Consider the following 15,261-nt stretch of genomic DNA (forward strand, 5'->3'; position numbering starts at 1 on the left):
ACTACTCAGGGTGGACACGGTCCGTGTCCCGCGTGGGGCTCGCAGTCTTAATCCCCATTTTACAGATGAGGGAACGGGGGCCCAGAGAGGTGAAATGACTTGTCCAAGGTCACCCGGCAGGCCAGTGGTGGAGTTGGGAGTAGAGCCCAGGCCCTTCTGCCCCCCAGGCCCTCGCTCTGTCCACTACGCCTTCGGATCCGGCTTCTGGCCGGCCGGTCGAGGGCAGGGAGCGTGGCTCCCAACTCTTTGGGGCTCGGGGGTTGTGGGGGGCACAGAAGGTCGCATCCCTCCCTCCCTGAGCTTCTGCTCCTCCTTTCTGTGCCCTGCCCTCCCCCTGGCCCCGCCTGGCCCCGCCAAGCCGTCCGGCTCACTCCACTCGTCACTTGGAAATAGAGAAAGAGAGAAAGGGAAAGAGAAAGGGAGAGAGAGGGAGAAAGAGAAAGGGAGAGGGAGAGAGAGAAAGAGGGAGAAAGAGAAAGAAAGGGAGAGAGAGGAGAGAAAGAAAGGGAAAGAGAAGGAAAGGGAGAGGGAGAGAAAAAAAGGGAGAGAGAAAGAAAAAGGGAAAGAATGGGAGTGAGAGAGAAAAGGAGAAAGAGAGGGAGAAAGAGCAAGAAAGGGAGAAAGAAAGCAAGAAGCGCTGCTAATTTTAAACCCTGGCGGGCCGTGCCATCAGGGAGCTTAACTGTCCTTCCTTTGTTGGAACTCGGTTGGAGGGGGTGGAGGGGTGTGTCTGTCTGTCCTACATGAATCCTCAGTCGTGGGGTGTGTGTGTGTGTGTGTGTGTGTCTGTCCATCTGTCTGTCCTGCATGAATCCTCAGTTGTGGGGTAGGTGTGTCCCCATCCTGCATGAATCCTCAGTTGTGTGTGTATGTCCATCTGTCCTGTGTGAATGCTCAACTGTGGTTTGTGTGTCTTTCCGTTCTGCGGGAATCCTCAGTTGTGTATATGCGCGTCCACCTGTCCTGCAGGAATTCTCAGTTGGGGTGTGTGTCTCCCCGTCCGGCACGAATCCTCGGTCGCGCGTGTCCCCCCCCCCGCCCCCCCGTCCTGTGTCAGTTGATGGTGGGGTGGTTTGTGCCTCTGTGTGCGTGTGTGTTTGGGTCCCGTATGAATCCTCAGTCGGGGTCCGTGTCCCCCGTGTCCGCGCGTCCATCCCGCATCAGCCGTCCGGCCGGGCCGAGCGGTCGGGGGCGGGGACCCCGCGGCCCCCGTCGGACCCGGGAGGCTCAGCCTGGGGGAGCCGCGGCCGGACGGCCGGACCCGAGATTGGGATTGGACCTGAAAGGGTGTGGTGGGAGATGGATCACCGGGTAGAGTGTTCGGGAGGTTACGATTCTGACGACCTGATTAACCTCGCCTTAAAAAGCTCACCTCCGCAAACCCACACGGTTCACAGGCCGCTGATATCGAGTAGGACTTTACCAGGAAGGGCGAGGACATGTTCGCTCAGTGGTTACGTTGTTTTGAAGAAGGATTTGTAGCTCCGGAGACCGAAGCAAAACTCCTCCATTTAAAACATGCTTTCCATCCTGGTGCATTCATTCAGTAGTATTTATTGAGCGCTTACTATGTGCAGAGCACTGGACTAAGCACTTGGAATGGACAGTTCGGCAACAGATAGAGACAGTCCCTGCCCAGTGACGGGCTTACAGTCTAATCATTCACGTTTGGGTTTTTTTTTTATGGCGTCCGTTGAGCACTTACTATGTGCCAGGCTCTATACTAAACACCGGGGTGGATAACAAGCTAATCAGGTCGGACACAGTCCCCGTCTCACCTGTGGCTCACAGCCTTAATCCCCATTTTACAGATAAAGTAACTGAGGCACAGAGAAGTAAAGTGACTTGATCAAGGTCAAGAGAAGCAGAGTGGCTAGAGCCCGGGCCTGGGAGTCAGAAGGTCATGGGTTCTAATCCCGGCTCTGCCACTTGTCGGTTGTGTGACCTGGGGCAAGTCACTTCATTTCTCTGGGTCTCAGTTCCCTCATCTGGAAAAAGAGGACTTGGACTGTGAGCCCCGTGTGGGACAGGGACTGTGTCCAACCTGATTAGCTTGTATCTACCCCACTGTTTAGAACAGTGCTTGGCGCATAGTAAGTGCTTAACGAGCACCATTATTATTATCATTAATAAGGTCATGCAGCAGATGAGTGGCGGAGCCGGGATTAGAACCCAAGTCCTGTTCCTGCCGGGCCTGGATTCTAGCCGCTAGGCCACGCCGCCTCTAAGTCCGTGTAATTTCTGAGGAACTTCCCATTTTGAGCCTTTTTTTTTTTCTTCACCTCACTAGCCCTTTGCAAGAGATCGTTTTAGGACGATGCGGCTGTATCGTTTCCTACCGTGATGAATTTTTATTGGAAAAACGTGAGAAGGCTTTCCCCGTTCAGACCACTTTGCAAAGCAAAGCCGGGCTCATAGGTTCCTTAAACCCCACTTTGTTCTGAGGGCTAATAAGCGCGTCTTGGTGCGCCCACCCTTACCTACGGCCGAGCTGCAGTCAGCACTCGAGGGCTAAAAAAGGTGAGGAGTAGGAGGGGTGGGGGCTAGGAAAGGTGGGGGCTAAAAACGGTGAGGGGTAGGAAAGGTGAGGGGTAGGAAAGGTGGGGGCTAAAAACGGTGAGGGGTAGGAAAAGTGAGGGGTAGGAAAGGTGGGAGCTAGGAAAGGTGGGGGCTAAAAACGGTGAAGGGTAGGAAAAGTGAGGGGTAGGAAAGATGGGGGCTAAAAACGGTGAGGGGTAGGCAAAGTGAGGGGTAGGAAAGGTGGGGGCTGAAAATGGTGAGGGGTAGGAAAGGTGGGAGCTAGGAAGGGTGAGGGTTAGGAAAGGTGAGGGGTAGGAAAGGTGGGAGCTAGGAAAGGTGAGGGCTAGGAAAGGTGAGGGCTAAAAAAGGTGAGGGGTAGGAAAGGTGGGGGCTAAAAATGGTGAGGGGTAGGAAAGGTGGGAGCTAGGAAGGGTGAGGGGTAGGAAGGGTGAGGGGTAGGAAAGGTGGGAGCTAGGAAAGTTGGGGGCTAAAAATGGTGAAGGGTAGGAAAAGTGAGGGGTAGAAAAGGTGAGGGGTAGGAAAGGTGTGGGAGCTAGGAAAGGCGAGGGCTAGGAAAGGTGAGGGCTAAAAAAGGTGAGGGGTAGGAAAGGTGGGGGCTAAAAATGGTGAGGGGTAGGAAAGGTGGGAGCTAGGAAGGGTGAGAGGTAGGAAGGGTGAGGGGTAGGAAAGGTGGGAGCTAGGAAAGTTGGGGGCTAAAAATGGTGAAGGGTAGGAAAAGTGAGGGGTAGGAAAGGTGAGGGGTAGGAAAGGTGGGAGCTAGGAAAGGCGAGGGCTAAAAAAGGTGAGGGGTAGGAAAGCAGCCCGGATAGTTCCCTTTCAGAGTAGTGTAGCTGCCAACCCCCGGGCTGGGGAGAACAAAGATCACCGGGATCGTCATTCCCCAGATAGGTCAGTCTCCCTTTGAAATATGACTTCGTCATTATCCCATCAGCCTTCCTCCCCTCATTCGTCCCCACGGCCTCCTTGGGCCGGGAATTCTTTCCCACCCGGCCCACCGAAAAGATCATCGGCGTTTCAGTTGTCGGCCCGTGATATTTGGAGGCGGCGGGGCTTGGGAGTCGCAGGGCGTGGGTTCGAATCCCGCCCCCGCCGGCCGGGTGACTTGGGGCGAGTGGCTTCGCTCCTCTGGGCCTCGGTCGCCTCGTCTGTCGAAGGGGGACGAGGACCGCGAGCCCCGCGTGGGACGACCCGATGACCTCGCATCTACCCCGGCGCTCACGGTCGGTTGGTCTTCTTAGAGGCTCGGCACGTAGTCAGCGCGCCCCGCTGACCCATCCCCTTCCTGAAAGTGGCTCCCCTCCCGAGGCGAGGGTTGAAGACGGGCATCGGTCCGGACGGATGTAGGATCGGGTGGTGGGGAGGAGTCCAGGGAAACTGGCCGTGGGCGGCGGACGGGGCCCTCAGCTCTGGCCTAGTCCGGTCTCCTCGACCCTCGGCGGGATCGATCCATCGGTGGTACGTGTGCGTTCCTTCGGTCGTATTTATTGAGCGCTTACTGGGTGCGCAGCACCGGACTGAGCGCCTGGAGTGGACAGTTCGGCGGCAGATAGGGACAACCCCTACCCAACAACGGGCTCACAGTCTAAAAGGGGGAGACAGACAGCAAAACAAGTCATCGTAATAATAACGTCGGCATCTGTTAAGCGCTTACTGCGTGCCGAGCGCCGTTCTAAGCGCCGGGGGAGACCCGGGGGAATCGGGTTGTCCCACGTGGGGCTCACGGTCTTCACCCCCCGTTTTACAGATGAGGGCACTGAGGCACCGAGAAGTGAAGTGACTTGCCCGCAGTCGCACGGCTGACGAGTGGCCGAGCCGGGATTCGAACCCACGCCCTCTGACTCCAAAGCCCGGGCTCTTTCCACTGAGCCACGCTGCTTCTCTGACAAGTAGGCATCAATACCATCAAAATAAATAGAATCAGAGACTTATACACATCATTAATAAAAGAAGAATAAGTAATACATAGAAATTTACACAAGTGCCGTGGAGAGGGGAACGGGGAAAGGGAGGGCTCAATCTGCGTTTAGCACTTGGGAAAGTACAATGTATTCATTCATTCAGTAGTATTTATTGAGCGCTTACTATGTGCAGAGCCACTGTACTAAGCGCTTGGAACGGACGAATCGGTAACAGTGTACAAATCGGTCACGGATTTGTACAGTCGTCGTATGTGACCTTTCTAATTTGCACAGTTAGAAAGGTTCCCTGCCCGTAATCACGATGTCGGTATTTGTTAAGCGCTTACTCGGTGGCGAGCACTGTTCTAAGCGCTGGGGGAGATCCGGGGTCATCAGGTCGCCCCACGTGGGGCTCACCGTCTTCACCCCCATTTTCCAGATGAGGTCACCGAGGCCCCGAAGAAGTGAAGTGACTTGCCCCCAGTCACCCAGCTGACAGGTGGCGGAGTCGGCATTCGAACCCACGCCCTCTGACTCCCAAGCCCGGGCTCTTTCCACTGAGCCCCGCTGCTTCTCTAATGAGCCTACGGTCGGGGGGCGGAGGGGAGACAGACATTAATATGAATTAATAAGTAACTTAGAGAAATCGAACGATATTTAGCCAAGCGCCGGTGGGGTTCGGGGGGCAGACGGCACCGATAGCAGCTCCCCAAAGGACCCGGCGTCCAGTACAGCCCTCTGCAGGCCGGGAGCGCTCAGTAAGCGCCACTGAGCGTAACGATGAGCGGGGATAAACCGAATCCCTTGAAATGCACCCTCGAAAGAGGGAAAGAGCTCCAGCCAAGCAGCAGGGCCTGGTGGAGCGAGCCCGGGCCTGGGAGTCAGGAGAACCTGGGTTCGAATCCTGCTCTGCCCCTTGTCTACTGTGTGATCTTCGGCGAGCGGCTTCACCTCTCTGGCCCGTGAACTCGTCTCTAGACCGTGAGCTCGTCGCGAGCAGGGAACGTGTCCGTTGTTGCAGGGTACTCTCCCTAGCGCTTAGTAGGAGGAGCAGCGTGGCTCAGTGGAAAGAGCACGGGCTTTGGAGTCAGGGCTCATGAGTTCGAATCCCAGCTCTGCCACTTGTCGGCTGTGTGACGGTGGGCGAGTCACTTCACTTCTCTGGGCCTCAGTTCCCTCATCTGTAAAATGGGGATTAAGACTGTGAGCCCCACGTGGGACAACCTGATTCCCCTATGTCTACCCCAGCGCTTAGAACAGTGCTCGGCACATAGTAAGCGCTTAACGAATACCAACATTATTATTATTATTATTATAGCACAGCGCTTGGCACACAGTAAGCGCCCAATTAATATGAAAATGAATATTTGTGCATCTGTAAAATGGGGACGAAGGCTGAGCCCCGTGTGGGACAAGGGATCGGATCCAACCTACCTTGTCTTTACCTCAGGGTTTAATACAGCGTGGTGCAGTAGATAGAGCCCGGGCCTGGGAGTCACAAGGGCATGAGTTCTAATCCCGGCTCCGCCCCTTGTCCGCTGGGTGACTTTGGGCAGGTCGTTTCACTTCTCTGGGCCTCAGTGACCTCCTCTGTCAAATGGGGTTGAAGACCGTGAGCCCCGGGGGGGACAACCGGATCACTTGGCAAATACCATTGTAAGCGCTTAGAACAGTGTGCGGCACGTAGTAGGCGCTTCACAAATACCAACGTTAATTGATGTTGCTACCACCACCATTAATTGGTGCTTAACACCATCATTCTCTGTGCCTCAGTTTCCACACCTGTAAAATGGGGGGGGGGTGAAGACTGTGAGCCCCAAGGGGGACAACCTCCTTACCTTGTATCTCCCCCAGCGCTTAGAACAGTGTGCGGCACCTAGTAAGCGTTTAACAAACACCATCATCATCCTCTGTGCCTCAGTTTCCACATCTGTAAAATGGGGTGAAGGCTGTGAGCGCCCCCCCCCCCCGGAGGGGGGAGAACAGCCTCGTGGCCTTGAACCCAGCGCTTAGAACGGCGCTTAACAAATGCCACTGTAGGCGCTTAGTACAGGGTTTGGCCCACAGCGCTCAGTCAAGACGAATGAATGAATGAGTGAATGAATGAATGCAGGCAGGCTGAAGTTGCCGGTGGGGAGCGTCGATGGGCGCGCATGCGTGGTGGGAAGGTCGTCGGCGGGCGCCCCCTGGCGGTGGGGGAAAAAAACTTCGCGGCGATGGGCGCCCCCTTGCGAAGGAAGAAGCGGCGAGGCGGACGCCCCCTGGCGGAGGGAGCGTTGCGGCATCGCGTGGCCGAGCTGGGGAATTAAACGAAGCCTCGGTGGTTTTTTCTTCCCGACGGGATCTGTCTTTGACGCGGTGGCTGAGTCGTTATTGGGGTGGGGAAAGGTTCCAAAAATTGCACCCGGTTAAGGCGGAGCCCTAGCAGGTGCGAGTGTGTTGCCTGAGCGTTAGCAGTACTGTCCTCACTAAACGTTCATCGGACAGTAGCGCCACCCCAAGAGAAGGACGGTTGCGCGGGCGGGCGGGCTCCGGCCGGGGGTAGGCCGGCGGGTCCGGGTGAGGTTGTGGCGGGGGACCGGGGGCGGGCGGGGGGAAGGGGGTCCTCCCGCGGCCGTCCGGGGCCGCCCCCTCCGCGCGGACCTCCCGGCCCCCGCCCGACTCCCCCCGGCCCCCCGCCGGCCCCGGCCCCCGGCCCCGCCGCGCGACCACAATGCATCGCCGCCGTCTCATCTGCATAGGGGGCGGGGTCTGTCGAGCCGTAGGGAGGAGGGAGGGAGGGAGGAGCCCCTCCCCCAGCGCGCCGCGCCCACAATGCACCGCCACGGGCTCATCTGCATAGAGGGCGGGGCCGGCAGTCGCACCGTCACAAGCTTCATTTGCATAATCCCCGCCCCCCGGGGGGGAGGGGACGGGCCTGCCGAGCCCCGACCGTGCCACAGCGCCGCCCCCACAATGCGCCGCTATAGGTCATTTGCATAGGGGGCGGGGCGAGGGCTCGGCTGGCCCCGCCCCGGGGCAGGAAGGGAGGGAGCCTTGCCGCGCCCCACAATGCACCGCCAACTGACATTTGCATAGGGGGCGTGGCCTTCCGAGCCACCGCTTCCCCTTCCCAGCGCTCTGCGCCCCACAATGCACCGCTACGGGTACATTTGCATAGGGGGCGCGGCCTGTCGAGCCACAGCTTCCCCTTCCCAGCGCTCCTCGCCCCACAATGCACCGCCAGAGTTCATTTGCATAGGGGGCGGGGCCGGCGTTCCTCCCGCACGTCAGTCATCCCGGGCCTCCAGCCGGTCCATCCCCCGGCCGCCGCGCCCTGCCGGCAGCCGCTCAGCGGAAAGAGCCCGGGCCTGGGATCCATCAGGGCCTGGGTTCTAATCCCGCTCTGTGACCTTGGGCCCGCCACGTCACTTCTCTGGAGCTCAGTTCTCTCAGCTGTAAAATGGGGGTGAAGACTGTGAGCTCCACGGGGGACAACCTGATTCCCCTGTATCTCCCCCAGTGCTTAGAACAGTGCTCTGCACCCAGTAAGCACTCAACAAGTACCAACATTATTATTCTTATCAATCCCGGCTCCCCCACTTGTCTGCTGTGTGACCTTGGGCAAGTCGCGTAACTTCTCTGGGCCTCAGTTCCCTCATCTGTAAAATGGGGGTGAAGACTGTGAGCCCCACGGGGGACGACCTGCTTTCCTTGCATCTATCCAAGTGCTTTGAACAGTGTTCTAACTGTTCTAACTGTTCTAAGCGCTGGGGGAGATACAGGGTGATCGGGTTGTCCCACGGGAGGCTCACAGTCAATCCCCATTTGGCAGATGAGGTCAGTGAGGCGAAGAGAAGTGAAGTGACTCGCCCGCACAGTCACACAGCCGACACGTGGCAGAGCCGGGATTCAAACCCGTGACCTCTGACTCCCAAGCCCGGGCTCTTTCCACCGAGCCACGCTGCTTCCCATGTTATCCCACGCGGGGCTCACGGACTTAATCCCCGTTTTCCAGATGAGGGCATTGAGGCCCAGAGAAGTGAAGTGACTTGGCCACAGTCACACAGCTGACAAACGACGGAGCCGGGATTAGAACCCACGACCTCTGACTCCCAAGCCCGGGCTCTTTCCACCGAGCCCTGCTGCTTCTCTAAATACCCCAGTTAGTATTCTTATTTTTGCGGAGGAGGGAGATTTACAGATCTGTACCTAAGCGCTGCGGGGCCGGGCGGGGGGATGAATAAAGGGAGCGGGTGAGGGTGATGCAGAAGGGAGGGGGAGAAGAAAGGAGGGGTTAGTCAGGGAGGGCCTCTTGGAGGAGATGGGCCTTCAATAAGGCGTGGAATAATAATAATAATAACGTTGGGATTTGTTAAGCGCTTACTATGTGCCGAGCACCGTTCTAAGCGCTGGGGTAGACACAGGGGAATCGGGTGGTCCCACGTGGGGCTCACGGTCTTAATCCCCATTTAACAGATGAGGGAACTGAGGCACCGAGAAGTCAAGTGACTTGCCCGAAGTCACACAGCTGACGAGTGGCCGAGCCGGGATTCGAACCCATCACCGCGGACTCCAAAGCCCGTGCTCTTTCCACTGAGCCACGCTGGAACGTGGGGGGAGCCTTCATCCGGCGAATTTCTCCCTTCTGCGTCACCCCGACTGGGTTCCTTTTCTCTCCCGCCGCCCCCGGCCCCAAAGCACTTAGGTCCAGATCTGTCTTCTTGTTTCTCCCTTTGCTCTTCCCCCTTCCCAGCCCCAAACTCTCCTGTCCATATCCGTCCTTTCCTTCTGCTGTCCGTCTCCCCCGTTGAGACCGCGAGCCCGTTGTCGGGGAGGGATCGTCTCTATCTGTTGCCCGATTGTACTTTCCAAGAGCTTAGTGTGGTGCTTCGCACGCGGGAAGCGCTGGGTAAATACTGTCGAATGAATGAACCAAATGACTCGTACTGACGTCTGTCTCCCCCCCCGTAGACCGTCAGCTCGTTGTGGGCAGGGAATGTCGCCGGTTTGTCGTATTGTTCTTTCTCGAGCGCTTAGGACAGGGCTCCGCACACGGTAAGCGCTCAATAAATACGACTGAATGAAATAGTTTACTTGTATTGACGTCTGCCTCCCCTCCGCCAAGACTGTGAGCTCGTTGTGGGCAGGGGAATGTCTCCGGTTTGTTGGACTGTGCCTGCTCGAGCGCTTAGTACAGTGCTCCGCACACAGTAAGCGCTCGATACGTACGACAAGGAATGAACGAAAGAATTTACTTGTATCGATGTCTGTCTCCCCCCGCGGACTGTGAGCTCGTTGTGGGCAGGGAGTGTCTCCGGTTTGCTGTGTTGTGCTTGCTCGAGCGCTTAGTACAGTGCTCTGCACTCAGTAAGCGCTCAATAAGTGCACTTGAATGAATAAATGAAATAATTTACTTGTACCGATGTCCGTCTCCCCTCCCAAGACTGTGAGCTCGTTGTGGGCGGGGAATGTCCCCGGTTTGTTGTGTTGTGCTTGCTCGAGCGCTTAGTACGGTGCTCTGCACGCAGTCTGCGCTCAAGTGATCGATTGATTGGGGTACTCAGGGAGGGTGACAGGCAGGTGGCCTCATCTTAGGTTTAGGGAAGCAGCGTGGCTCAGTGGCAAGAGCCCGGGCTTGGGAGTCGGAGGTCATGGGTTCGAATCCCGGCTCCGCCACTTGTCAGCTGTGGGACTGTGGGCGAGATGACCCTGTGTCTACCCCGACGCTTAGAAGAGTGCCCTGCACATAGTAAGCGCTTAACGGATACCAACATTATTATTAATAATCTCCTCCTTGGTCTCTTCCCCGCTGCAGGTGGCTCTCCTTGGGGTGGACATCCTGTCTGCGCTCGTCACCCGATTGCAGGACCGCTTTAAAGCGCAGATCGGTACAGGTGAGATGCCGCTCCGTGAGCCGCCCCGATCGTCTCCCTTTCACCCTCCCGTTTCCTCGGATCCTTTCCCCGGCCTCCTCCGACTCGCCGAGCGCTCCTAGGTCGTCGGGATCCCAGAGCAGACGTGTATATCCCATGTGCTGTTAAACAAACAGAGCAAGATTTCGATTAAAACGTTCATCCCCCGCCGTTTCGTTTCCAAAATGCATTTCTCTTCTAAGCCGCGGATCCGGATCCCGGGGCTCTAACGCGTATCGATAAACATTTCCTAGCTACCGGATCCAGTCGTCAGCCTTGGAGAGGGTTATTTTCACTCATTCAGTCGTATATACTGAGCGCTCACTGTGTGCGGAGCACCGTAGTAAGCGCTTGGGAAGTACTATTCAGCAACAAAGAGAGAAAATCCCTGCCCACAATAGACTCAAAGTCTAGAAGGGGGGAGAGAGACATTAAAACGGGTAAACAGGCATCGGTAGCATCGATATAAATAAATAGAATTAGATAGATATATACATCAGAACTTCAATTATAGTAAATAGAATCAGATCGATAGATATACACATCAGAACATCAATATAAATAAATAGAATTAGATACACATCAGAACTTCAATATAAATAAATAGAATTAGATAGATACACATCAGAACATCAATATAAATAGAATTAGATAGATAGATAGATAGATAGATAGATAGATAGATAGATAGATAGATAGATAGCCATCAGAACAAGTAAAAGATATGGAGCGCTTCACGAACTATTTTATGGGTGTGGCGGGGAAAGGAAGCTTTATTAACTTTATGAATTTGCAACAATAAGGCCGTCAGTCCATTTTCGACCTTCTCCCCGGTTGTTTCTTCCACTTCTTGATTGTTTTGGTTTTTTTTCAGTCTTAAATCTGTCTTCTTCCCCTTGAGTCTGTAACTAGAAAAAGTCCAGAACGCGATCCAGGCTCTGACCCGCTCGACGCCTTTTCATTTTCAGTGCTGCCGAGTCTAATCGATAGGTTGGGAGATGCGAAAGATTCCGTGCGGGAACAGGATCAGACCCTGCTGCTAAAGATCATGGAACAAGCTGCCAGCCCTCAGGTACGGCCACCCGGAGGGCCGACGGTGCTCGCTCGGTACAGACGCGCTTTCCCACGCCTTTCCCCCGCTCTGGACCCGCGCTCAATTAATAAACCCCTCAGGACTCTGTCCGGACTGACGTTTCAATGACCGGACGAGGTGACGGGATGATTAGGGAAGCAGCGTGGCTCAGTGGAAAGAGCCCGGGCTTGGGAGTCGGAAGTCATGGCTTCGAATCCCGGCTCTGCCACTTGGCAGCTGTGCGACTGGCCAAGTCACTTCACTTCTCTGTGCCTCAGTCACCTCATCTGTAAAATGGGGATTAAGACTGTGAGCCTCACGTGGGACAACCTGATGACCCTGTATCTACCCCAGCGCTTAGAACAGCGCTCTGCACACAGTAAGTGCTTAACGAATACCAACATTATTATTAGAGAAGCAGCGTGGCTCAGTGGAAAGAGCACGGGCTTGGGAGTCAGAGGTCAAGGGTTCGAATCCCGGCTACGCCACCTGTCAGCTGTGTGACTTTGGGTAAGTCACTTAACTTCTCTGTGCCTGTCACCTCATCTGTAAAACGGGGATGAAGACCGTGAGCCTCACGTGGGACAACCTGATGACCCTGTGTCTCCCCCGGCGCTTAGAACAGTGCTCTGCACATAGTAAGCGCTTAACGAATACCAACATTATTATTGTTATTCTAATCCAGCTTCTGCCACTTGTCAGCTGTGTGACCGTGGGCAAGTCACTTCACTTCTCTGGGCCTCAGTTACCTCATCTGGAAAATGGGGATGCAGACTGTGAGCCCCACATGGGACCACCAGATCCCCTTGTATCCTCCCTGGCGCTTAGAACAGTGCTTTGCACGTAGTAAACACGTAACGAATACCGTCTTTATGATTATTATAAGATGGTTGTAAGCACATTTTTTTGGTGGTATTCGTTAAGCCCTTATGACGTGCCCGGGGCCCGGGGTAGAGATGAGCTAATCAGGTTGGACAAGGTCCTTGTCCCGCATGGGGCTCACTGTCAGTCAGCTGTTTGTATTTACTGAGCGCTTACTCTGTGCAGAGCACGGTCCCAAGCGCTTGGAAGAGTACGATATAACAACAAACGGACGCATTCCCCGTCCACAGCAAGCTTCTTAATCTCCACTTTACAGGTGAGGTTACTGGGCCACACGGAAGTCAGTCGACTTACCCAAGGTCACACAGCAGGCGCGTGGCAGAGCCGGGATTAGGACCCAGGTCCTTCTGACTCCCAGGACCGTGCGCTATCGACAAGGCCACACCGCCTCTCTTACACTTACACTTTACACTTGGCTAAACGCCGGGACAGATACATACCAGACGCTGACCTTCTTCCACGCAGGGTTTAGATGTAGGGAAAGCATTTGTTTTATCCCCATTTTGCAGCTGAAGAAACCGAGGCAACGAGAGGTGAAACGACTTGCCCAAGGTCACACAGTATTCATGTGGCGGAACTGGAACTAGAATGACAGTCTCCTGACTCCCAGTTCAACTTTTATCATGCGCCTTCTAATCGTCCATCGATCCCTAACGTTCGTGCCGTTTCCTCCATCGCAGAAGAGAAGCAGCGGGGCCTAGCGGATAGAGCCCGGTCCTGGGAGTCAGAAGGACCTGGGTTCTAATTCTGGCTCTGCCACTTGTCTGCTCTGTGACCTTGGGCAAGTCATCGATCCCCTCGATTCTATTTATTGCCATTGTTCTTGTCTGTCCGTCTCCCCCGATCAGACCGTGAGCCCGTCAAAGGGCAGGGACCGTCTCGATCTGTTACCGATTTGTACATCCCAAGCGCTTAGTACAGTGCTCTGCACATAGTAAGCGCTCAATAAATACTGCTGAATGAATGAATGACATGGACCGCGTCCAGGCTTGTATCTACCTCAGCGCTTAGGACTGTAGGTGCTTTAACATGCCGTAAAAAAAGTTTAAAAAAAAAAAAAAGGAAGGAAACGTGAGGGTCCAGAGGAATAAATGAATTGAATGGCGTCAAAGGGCGTTAGCTTTAGACTCGGAGACGGGGCCGATGGCGAACTCTGCCGCTCATCAGCGAATCCTGGATTGACACTCTTTTTTGTTGTTTTGTATCTTCTCAAGCGCTTAACATTAAGCGCTTAATAAATACGATTGAATGAATGAATGAATGAATGAATGAATGAATGATTGAATGCCACCCTCGAGAGAAGACTGAGCAGCACCAAGTTCTTTGCATGACAGTTTCCAACTTTTCTTCCCTTTCTTCTTCAGTACGTCTGGGACCGAATGCTAGGAGGGTTCAAACACAAGAATTTTCGCACGAGGGAAGGAGTTTGTCTCTGCCTTATCGCAACACTCAATGCGTAAGTCTGGACACCGTTCTTTCCAAGGACGGATGATTTCCGGAATGTTTTTAGTGTGTGTGTGTGTGTTATCGTGATTATTTGTCTTGTTTCTGACCGTCTGTCTCCGCCGATTAGACTGTAAGCCCATCAGTGGGCAGGGATCGTCTCTATCCGTTGCCGAATTGTCCATTCCGAGCGCTTAGTACAGTGCTCTGCACATAGTAAGCGCTCAGTAAATACGATTGAATGACCGTGAATGAACGTGTGTGTGTCGGGGGGGATTTCCCTCCCCTTCCCAATCCCATCCTCGCAAATACTTTCATAAATGTTTCCTTTTTCTTTTCCAGCTCCGGAGCCCATAGTTTAACGCTAAGTAAGATCGTCCCACATATATGTAATTTACTTGGTGACCCAAACAGCCAGGTGAGTGGATCTTTTCATAAGAGAAACAGCAACGTTATACCCGGTTCGAAATTCAGCTCGGATTCTTTTGGTGTATTTGGAGCTGAAAGCCCATGACGGTTTTTCAGATTGGGTTTTAAAGCTCGGATAATTGTGCTGCTGTATCGTACTCTCCCAAGTGCTCAGTACAGTGCTCTGCGTTTAGTGAGCGCTCAGTAAATCACGTTGACTGATCGATCGATCGCTCTTTCTGCGGAGCTCAGTGTACCGGCTGCTTCATTCAGTCGTATTTATCGAGCGCTCACGGCGTGCAGAGCACTGTACTGAGCGCTTGGGAGAGCGCAGTCCAGCACAGACGGACACATTCCCTGGCCACGATGAGTTTACGGTCTAGAGAACGAGCTCACGGTCTAGAGTTCCGAGTCTAGGATTCAAAGCCGTAGCTTTTGTTGCTCGTCGTGCGCGGGGAATGTGTCCGTTTAATGTTATGTTGTTCTCTCCCGAGCGCTTAGTACAGTGCTCTGCACACGGTTAGCCCTCGATAAATACGATTGATTGAATGAATGAATGACTTCCGGAGGGTGACACTCCCGCTCGGTGAAGTGCAGAAGCAGGTTGCCTTGGCTGGCGGGTCGGTTCAATATGGTACGTGAGGCCAGGGATTTAATCGATCCTTGGTATTCAGCGAACGCTCAGCTTGTGCAGAGCACTGTGCTAAGTGCACGGGAGAGGACGACGTAACGGTAAACGGACACATTCCCTGCCCATGACGATCGATTCCTTTGGCGGGAAGCGCTTCACAGATCGCGATAAATTAAAGATTCCCAGGAGTCGTGAAGAAATGGACCGAGCTGGTCGTCAGCCCTTGGCGAGGTGGAGTGTAATGCTCTTTCCATCCCTGTGCTAATTCATTCAGTCTAATTTATTGAGCGCTTACTACGTGCGGACTGCCATCCTCCCTCCTGCCCGGTGCTCCCTCCTGCTTCGTATCCAGCAAAGCCTCACTCTTCCCATCTTCGAAGCCCCACCGAGATCAGATCTCCTCCATAAATTGTTCCTATTAATGCCATTCTACTCCTCTTGACTGTAATCCGGCTGCGGGCAGGGGACGTGCCTACCGCCTTCGTTGTATTG

At 54.6% G+C, this 15,261-nt stretch overlaps 1 protein-coding gene and 1 non-coding gene across 23 annotated transcripts in view; one reads left to right on the forward strand and one right to left on the reverse strand.

Annotated features, from left to right (window-relative positions):
* CLASP1 (cytoplasmic linker associated protein 1) overlaps positions 1–15,261 on the forward strand; it is a 316,975-nt gene that overhangs the window by 60,103 nt on the left and 241,611 nt on the right. For all 22 annotated transcript variants that reach the window (XM_029070008.2, XM_029070425.2, XM_029070041.2 and 19 more), the window contains exons 2-5: positions 10,237–10,315; positions 11,302–11,405; positions 13,652–13,743; positions 14,073–14,148. In XM_029070008.2, the coding sequence (XP_028925841.1) occupies positions 10,237–10,315; positions 11,302–11,405; positions 13,652–13,743; positions 14,073–14,148 (351 nt within the window). The remainder of the gene's footprint in view (positions 1–10,236; positions 10,316–11,301; positions 11,406–13,651; positions 13,744–14,072; positions 14,149–15,261) is intronic.
* Positions 6,827–6,952, reverse strand: LOC114816711. Its single transcript, XR_003764520.1, has one exon. It is a non-coding gene; the product is annotated as a U4atac minor spliceosomal RNA (small nuclear RNA).

Source organism: Ornithorhynchus anatinus, chromosome 1 (assembly GCF_004115215.2).
Source record: "Ornithorhynchus anatinus isolate Pmale09 chromosome 1, mOrnAna1.pri.v4, whole genome shotgun sequence".
NCBI classification, from domain to species: domain Eukaryota; kingdom Metazoa; phylum Chordata; class Mammalia; order Monotremata; family Ornithorhynchidae; genus Ornithorhynchus; species Ornithorhynchus anatinus.